Source organism: Lycium barbarum, chromosome 8, assembly GCF_019175385.1.
Source record: "Lycium barbarum isolate Lr01 chromosome 8, ASM1917538v2, whole genome shotgun sequence".
Taxonomy (NCBI): domain Eukaryota; kingdom Viridiplantae; phylum Streptophyta; class Magnoliopsida; order Solanales; family Solanaceae; genus Lycium; species Lycium barbarum.
In genome coordinates, this window is record NC_083344.1 from 131,572,510 (window position 1) to 131,581,716 (window position 9,207).

The 9,207-nt window shown below is 31.8% G+C and overlaps 1 protein-coding gene across 2 annotated transcripts; it reads right to left on the minus strand.

Moving 5' to 3' along the window:
- Positions 1-1,023: 1,023 nt before the first annotated feature.
- On the minus strand, positions 1,024-8,045 carry LOC132607505 (bZIP transcription factor TGA10-like). Of its 2 annotated transcripts, none has more exons than XM_060321512.1 (11): positions 7,518-8,045; positions 7,283-7,392; positions 6,167-6,246; positions 5,954-6,073; positions 5,493-5,561; positions 5,332-5,391; positions 5,136-5,213; positions 4,944-5,019; positions 3,770-4,032; positions 2,895-3,140; positions 1,024-1,340 (listed from the first exon to the last, which is right to left on the minus strand). In XM_060321512.1, exons 1-11 carry the CDS (start codon positions 7,694-7,696, stop codon positions 1,191-1,193), a joined length of 1,431 nt encoding a protein of 476 aa, XP_060177495.1. In that variant the 5' UTR covers positions 7,697-8,045; the 3' UTR covers positions 1,024-1,190. The 2 variants fall into 2 exon arrangements, with proteins under 2 accessions (XP_060177495.1, XP_060177494.1); XM_060321511.1 differs by having other exon boundaries at positions 3,770-4,041; positions 7,518-8,041.
- Positions 8,046-9,207: the final 1,162 nt, after the last annotated feature.

A 9,207-nucleotide genomic window follows, 5' to 3' on the forward strand; every position in this document is an offset into this window, starting at 1 on the left:
GCAAAAATCAACTTATCCGGAATGTGTAGGCCGAAACCCGTATAACAGGGCCATCAATGTAGCTCGGTAGTTGGTTGAAGTCCCTATTTCTGGGTTAGTTACATTCAACTTTCATTTTATTACTGTTTGAGTCAAAATTCGTATTTTACTTAAATAGTTTAATTTGTTCTAAGATTAACTATAATTAGAAGTAATTTGATACAAATGAAAGAATTAAGACAAGCAATTTATTAGTTATTGATAAAGAATAAGTAAATAAAGAGAAAAGATTAAACTTATTTCAATTTTGATGAACAACAGTAGCAGAGTTCTTAATCCTCCAGAATGAATGAAAACTTGATGATAAAAAAATAAAGGTGAAAATACGCAAGAAATAATAATAGTGTATTTTCTTAGTCAGACTCAGGTGCCTCCTTCTACAAATGAAAATCCTATTTATAGGTATATGGTCCTATTTGGTGCTCTTCTCGTTGTATGTTTGTAACGACAATCATTAATTACTAAATTGATGATTGTCATTTAATTTCCTTGATTCTGCCCGTTAGTAACCGTTTTGGCGTTACTGCATTAATTTCATTTAATGCGTATTAAAGAGGGTTTTGTATGTAATTTCCGTTGATGTTCTCTCCGTTGACCCAGTCTGTCGCCTCTCCGTAAATTCCATGCTTGGTATTACCATCTGATATTTCTACGTCATTGAATAAACTGACACGGGTCGATTACGTGCTGGTCCACCTGTCAAATGCATTTTTTACCCATACAATTATATCAAAAAATAATACTTAATTTACTTTTAAAATGAAAAAGCCACCCAATTTACCTAAATTTTACGAAAATCAATTTTATTATGTTTGATTTAACTTTAATGAGGATTTAATTTTCCTGGTGAGGTATCTCTATCTTTTATCCAATTTATTATCACTTTTCCACAAATTCATATTCTCAATCAGTGATAGCTGCTTCATGTCTTGATAATTACGCAAGATCATATCTTAATCCTTGGAAAAAGATAGACAACAGAGATAATGAACTAATTATAATTCCATAATTTTACTCTAGTAATTGAGTTCTTTTGTCTATACATCTCTATGAAAAGTAGAGGGTTAAGGAGAACAAGTGAAAGGTTTACGGAAAATATATTTAAAAAGACCTACAGAAATTAACCTGGCTAGCTAGTGAAAAGTTTTTAGTTATTCTTGTCGAGGCCGTGCCACCCAAAGAGAGCTGAGAGCTCTAAGCCTATGGAAATATTCAGCAATCGCAAGAAAACACCTTGCAGCTTGACGACTCGTCAAGATTTGATGAAGTCGATGAATTGTTTGGTGCCTCAAATTATCAGCCTGTAAATGACAAAAAAAACAGTAATTATTGAAGATAAATTTTATCCAAAATCTATGGCCAAACGCTAGTTAAGTAAGAAGTCAATTCAAGGGAATTTTTATTAGTATTTCGTTTAATGTTTTAAATTGCCATCAGGTGTAAAAAAACATGTTGAAATTCCAATAATTATTGTGACTAGGGTAGTTATAGAGTTGATGGTCGAATGGACTAGAGAGCACGCTCTTAATTAAGATTTTATTACAAATTCAGAATGTGAAAAGACAACTGCTGTTAACTTTGAAGAGAGTCGAGTTCCATGACCTAAAGTTCGATATGCAAATTAAGCTGGAGAACGTGGGTGCATGGTCTTTCAAATTGCGTTCTAATAGTCAAAAGGTTTATATATGACTATGACTTCCTACAAATATATGGGCCAAATATATATATCTTTGAGTCTCTCCACAATTTGGTAGTGTCAGTTTTACAAAATTGTGCTTTTGAACCGAAATCATGCTACAATGCCATTTAGAAGATGATGCACACAATTAGATCATTTATTAGGTAATTATAGGCAAATTTCTTGATAAACATTAATTAATAATTTAATTGTAAAAATGTAACTATCATGCTATCACAAGTTAAAATTCATCACTAGTGTAAAAAAAATCTTCACACCAACATTTTACATAACTTAAAAAAGGTACTCTACCAAACTAGGGTTTAAGCTCCTATATGGAACCCACATAATCTTCACTACAGGAAGTCAGGAACCACATTGAATTTTAGTTAAATCTTGTGCTCCTATATATGTCTGTGTAACCAAAATATGTATGCATAGAATCTTTCTGTAGCATTAGGATATCCATAGAGTTCAAGGTCATTTTCTTTGTATATATTGGTCGATACTAAAAATGTACAGTAGTATTTTTATGGAAATGAGGTGGAGAGAATAGGTCATAGATGGATCGGAGTAGGTTTTCCAACTAAAGTAGGATTGGAGTAGATATGCTTCTTCTATCTTGACCCTACCAATCTATCAACATCACTTCATTTGACTCTTATCTCAACTGCGTGCATGTGCATAATGTGAAGAGACTTATTTTAGCATTGAATAAATAGTGTTTATGTAATTTTTACACTATAATTATTGGTAATCATTTAGTAAAAAAGGTGGGATAAGTAATCTGAAATATAAGGCAGGTTATTTGTGACAACATGTTAATGTACATTGGTGCATAAATATTTTATATACTGTCAGTGTAAGTTATATCCAAAAAATAAAATAAAAAGAGTTTAAGTTATATATACCATCAGTTTAAAAGTTACTTTAAACCATCGTATCATCACCTAAAGAATATCTACAAGTAAGCCTCTTTAAAATGTGAGATTTATAATCTTAAAAATAAGCAGGCATAATGCCTGCTAGTAAACATGGCCTGATAGCGTAAAAATACCTTACACTAGCGATGTCTATATATTACTTAAACTCGTAAAATATAGCATGAAAAAAACCCCACTATACTCTAATTAATGAGTTCATAATTAGATGCAAAGACGACTATAATGTGGCGTACCTGTCTAACAAAGCCTTCAAGAGTGGAGAGTTTGTTAATGGCAAGGGCCATTTGTCCCATGTAGTTGGCCATGTTTTGAGGACAATTAGCCAATAATGCATCAGAGACAATTGTGTCTGAAACAGACTGATTCAGAGCTTCCAGCCCTTGTGAGAGAGCTTCCTCAGCTTCTTGTGTTGATTGTTGTAATCCACAAATACCCACAAATTGTTGCTCTGTTAATGGCTCAATCTGACTCAGGATAATCTAATCATTCATTATTAGAAAGAATAAACCAAAATTAGCTTATCCAAATTTATGTAAAAACTCCCAAATATATACCTAATATTCCGCTACAATGTAAGATAGAGACAGAAAGTGAAGAAATTAGAAGAAGTTGTACTCCCTCCGACTCAATTTATGTGAAGTTTTTTGACTGAATGCAGATCGAGTTTAAGAAAAAAAGGAAGACATTTGAAATTTTTTGATCTAAAATAAGTCATGGATATTTATGTGACAATAAATCATCTCATTAAGAGTCAATGGTTAGTTTAAAGTTAAATTATTTTTAAATATAGAAGCTCTTATTCTTTGCGGACAAAATGAAAAGAAAAGGGTTTCACATAAATTAAGACGGAAGTAGTATTATGTATTATCTTAGGCAACAAGGGTTTTGTATTACAAGGATTAAGGTAAACTATATGCATTATGTGGAAAAAGAATTATGTTGTAGTTGCATTTTAGCATGTGTACCAAGTAGCTCGCTTTTTTTGAGTTAATAATTCCACTTTATGAATACTTACTTGTAGTTATCTTTTAGGTAATCTATTAGTGTATAGCCCTATTTACAATGTCAGCAATGTGTAAAAGTTTAACTCGTTATCATATAAACGTACCTTGAGAAGCTCAGATGGCCGGAAATCTCCCATCCAAATGAAACAACGTTCCGCCGGAGTTTTCCACATGCCGGAAACAAGATGAAACACGTCGGATTTTGCAAGCATGCTTTTAAGGTTCATGATTTCATCGTAATGTGTCACACAATTTTCGACGTACATTCGAAGGTCGTTCTCAGGAAAATGTTCTTGAACTGCATTTCGAAGTTCACACATGAGACGATGATGTTCCTCTAGCCACCTTGAGTACTCCATATCAAAGACTGCAGCATCTAAAATTCATGCAAAATTAAAAATCAGAAAAATTAAAAAATTAAAAACTTAAAGCTACAAATGTTACTTACTCAGTTGCAATATATCTTAATTTGATTGAACACCAAGTTTAAGAAAAATTAAGGAAGAATTTTGATTTTTGAATTTTGTGGTATTAAATAAAATATATGCATAATGTATTAAAATGTTCTTTGAGTCTTGTGACCTTAACCATATGAAATAAAGAGTTACTAAATGTAGAGCATACAGAGGCGGGGCCAGGATTCGAAGCTTGTGAGTTCGGGGTTCTAATTCTTTAAAGTTATTGGGTTCTTAATTAATAATTTGTACATATTTGACAAAATTTTTAATACAAATATATGGTTCGGACAAAAGCTACTGGGTTCGGCCGAGCCCCCACCCGAAGGGCTGGCTCCGCCCCTGAGAGCATACCATTCTAACTGAAACATTATAAAAGAAGAGTAAGACACATAAATTGAAATAAAGGGGTAGCAAATTGAGAGTGTGTTTTGTAGGACGGAAATATTCAACAGAACATACTTTCTTGGAAGATGTTAATTTCCAAGAAATTATTTTCGTAGATAAAACGTTTTTGATATTTGGTTTGTTGCGTGTAAAATATGTTTCGAAAACGTATACTCCACATTTTAAAGATTAATAATTTATAAGCTTTGAAGATAACATAATTATAAGTCATAAAGAATATAACTATTGACCATATATGGAGTAAGTCATTTTCTTCCTTCTAGTAAGACAACTTGTTTTTTATTTTTTTATTTTTTTTATAACTAAACACCAAAAAAAGACTTGCTGATGAAAATATTTTTCTGAAAAATATATTTTGTTATGTTGGATCAATTAAAAACACCCTTGGCTTATGGGATTGAAATTGAAATTTTACCTGAACTTATGCTGCCAATGTTACCAGGAAGGCCTTGGTCTCCTCCTAAAACTGCATTGCCCCCATAATGAAATCCCTACGAATATTTGATGTTTATTAGGGTCATTTTTATGTGTATATAATTTTTGTGAACTTACAACAACAACATATAATTCTATGGAAACAGATTTCAAAATAGTAGAAATTTATTACTTGTGATCTAGCCCTTTGTAAGTCTTGCTCTAACTGAGCAAGTCTGATTCTACTTGACTCAAGTTGTTGAATATAAGCCTGCAATGAAAAAATAAGTAGATAAACAAATTTCTATAAAATAATTGGTAAAGCATGATGCTCATGTTTTAACTAGAAAACAAATACAATAACTAAAGAATTAATGGTATAGAAGTACCTTTTTCCTAATTCTGCTTTTCCTAGCTGCCTCTCTATTTTGAGCGAGTCTCCTCAATGTCTGCAATTACAAAAGCAATTAACTAAAATTTCTAAAGAAAAAAGAATGCTTAAAAAGTTATACTAATTAATTTCCTCAAATGAGAAAACCATAAATATTACCTTATGATCTGGTGTTTTAGGTGTATTTTGCTCTGAACCTGAATTTGGACCCTTTCTGTTCCATTCTCGCTACCACACCAACCAATGAAAAAATTATAGGGGAAATTTAAATTAAAAAATAGCTCAAAATGAAGAACTACCTACCTTCTCACTCGAGAAAAGAAGTACTCATTCATTTTGTTTCAATGTATATGACACTATTATTATTTGAGAAGTCAAAAGAATATTTATTTGACCATTCTTAAATTACTTATTAATCTTTTGAATTATTAGTCATTTTTCGCTTTTTATATAATTTCTAAATATGTAAGAAAAATATTTGTGTCTGAACTCGTACCAAAATTAAGTAATTTTACCATCATATATACTACAAACCCCGCTAGAAAATTGGAATGGAGGGAGTGGTATTTTGCTAAATAATATATTCAAATCATTAGAAAGTTAAAGTAATTAAATAATACCTTAGCAACTTTTGGTTCGGGTCCAGAAGAAGAAGAAAGAACATCATTTTTGGGGTTGGATAATTCCATGGACGGCTGAGATGATTTCTCTGAACCACTTGAAACAATTCCAGTATTTCCCTATCAAAAGCAGAAATTAATAACAAGTCATTAGAACTTAATTAGAAAACAAAGCAAGATTACACTTGTTAAATTTGAGATTTGTTTGAATACCTTTGTGGATGATGGCTCAACATGCATAGGCTGTGATGGAAAAATGTTGAGAGTCGGTGGTCTCATCTCTGAATTATTTTCTGTAACCGAAAAATATATAAAGCTGTCATTACAAAGAGACAAATTAAAGAAAAATAGCTTCTGTATTTCTGGAAAGTCATGCATTTCAGTTAAAAGCCAATTACAGTGCTTTAAAGTTTATTTAAAAGCTACAGATGAAATAGAGGAAATTAACAGAAAATCTTTCATTTGTCCATTTCACTGTACAACCTGCTTTAGGTAATTCTTATATCTGAATACAAAAAGGAATAGAATAATATCATAAATGGTGGAAACAATATATATCATCCCTCTGAAAAAAGTTGCTTTTTTGATTCTCTGGAGGATCTGGTCAAACGAAGTTCTATCAGATTTTAATTTTCCAACATGTTTAATTTTCTTATATCTCAAATTAACACCTTAATCCCTATATAACAGAACTACAATTTTATAGAATCAAAAGGTAAGAATGCGAGAGAAGTATAATAATAAAAAATCTGCCGTAACATGGCGTTAAAATTAACATGTTAGGGTAAAGCCAAACCCCCTACACCTTAGTGCTCAAAACCTAAAGGTGATGGCTTAATAAAAAATAAAAAAAATATATATCACCAAAATATAAACAAGTACTAGTATAGAAGACGCATATATAGAGGCGGATGGGACTCATATTTTTTTTTTGTGTGTTCTAAGAATTCAATATCTTTTGACACAGTATAAACATATATATACGCGTATGAGAAAAATAAATTTTAAAACATGAACTCAATTTTTTTTTTTTTAAGTCCAACAGGTTCAACTAGTGATGAAAAATATTAAAGGTCAAAATCGTCAAATTTATTTTTGAATCTGCTTGTGAGAAGAAGAAGAAGAAGATTAAAATGGATGGAAAGAGAGCTCACGTGTTTGGCCAAAATCAGAAACTTTACTAAGGAATTTGAAGTACAAAGAAATAAACACTTGGAAAAATCAAAGAGATCAATATTTACATATATACATAAAAAATAATTTTGATTCTGTAAGTTTGTATATACAGTATATTTTTTTTCGATGAAGAAAGGAAATTAGAGAGCTCACGTATTTGGTCATGATTTGAAGAAGGATCTTGGCCATCAAGGTAAAGGAAAAGGGCTTGATCATCTAGTTCACCTAAATCATAAGCTCCACCACTTGTACTCTCTTTGTTTCTGCTCATACATCCACACACAAAAAATATTAATTACCCCATGAAGAATGAAACAAAAAAAATTATTGTTTTGGAAAGAAGAATATCTTTTCTCTAATTTGGATTTAGAACATGAAAATAAATTACATGAAGTTTTCTGGAATGGAAGAAGATGGCTGATGTAACATTCCAAAAGAAATCAGATTACTAGTATTATTTTGCATCAGCTGCTGAGTATTATGGAATAAGTGTTGCTGAGGATGTTGATGGAACTGATGATCATCACTTCCAAAAGAAATATGATGATCATGACTTTCAAGATCCATTTTTTGATATTAGCTGCTAAAACAGCTAGCTACTCTTGTACGTGTTGTTCTTTCTTGTGCTATTTATAGAGCTGTTCAACATCAAAATAAATATATAATCTATCACTCCATATATATATATAGAGAGAGAGAGAGAGAGAGATAAAAGCTAGCTATGACAGCTATCACTAGTCGGTGAGGGTGCAAAAGAAAATTGGCAAATTTCCTTTTTATGGTGAAGAGAGGATAAGGAGATGAAGAATTGAATGCTAATGAAGGAAAAGGACAAATCTATTTTTAAGATGTAGCTAAAGAAGAGGAAGAAGAAGACGACTTTATTTGAAATTAAAAGTTTTTTTTTCTTCTAAAGATAAAGCGGTAGGTTTTGAAAGATATATCCAGAGTTTCTGCACTTGTCTATGGAATAAAACGGATGTTTTTGAGCTTCCTTGCTCTACTATCTAGCTAGATATATTGTGAAATGACTTTATTGCCTCTTCTTGTTCGTAGTTATAACCATTGACATTTTCATGCAGCTTTTTGAACTAACACGTACATTTGTTGAATCAGTTAGGAGTATGACATCAACCGAGCTAGGGGCACAAGGGGTTTATTAAAAAGAAATAGCCAGAATTTTATATATAAGGTTAAAAATATTAGTGCCGGAGTCATTATAATTATTAAAGCCCCGTTTGGACATGATCTGAAATCAGGTTGATTTGAAATTGAAATTTTATTTTGATATGTAATTGGATTTCTTAAGTTGTATCTTTCTTACAAACATAAAACCACACAAGTTATGAAAACTATCGAAACTTCCCCAATTCTAATACAATCTTACTAACTGAGTAAAACATGGCTTATAACAAAGTTAATACGCTACTAGAATACATTTCTAAAAGATAAAACATCTATTGATCGAACTTTAGTTCAATAAAAAAGAAAATTGAAAATGAGTTGTAGTGTAACTACTCTTTAATATAACGGAAAAGGGCCAAAATTACCCCTAAACTTTGGGAAATAGTTCATTCATACCCTTCGTTATACTTTAGGATCAATTATACCCTTACCGTTATACTATGGAGTCAATTATACCCTTATGTCTAACAGCTGCCACGTGGCATCATCCTAGCCTTTCAAAATTATTTTCCCCTCAAATAATTTTTTACCCACTAAAATAACCCAACCCGACCCGAATTTTGTTTTCCAACCGAGGGGTAATAGGTTGGGTCCGTATCACTTTGGCTGGAAAAAAAATCGGGTCGGGTCGGGTTGGATTATTTTAGTGGGTAAAAAATTATTTGAGGGGAAAATAATTTTGAAGGGCTGGGATGATGCCACGTGGTAGCTGTTAGACATAAGGGTATAATTGACCCCATAGTATAACGGTAAGGGTATAATTGATCCTAAAGTATAACGAAAGGTATGGATGAACTATTTCCCAAAGTTCAGGGGTAATTTTGGCCCTTTTCTGTTAATATAATCCACCCACATGGTACGGACAATCTTTTCACGGCGAGCATGCAATTCCG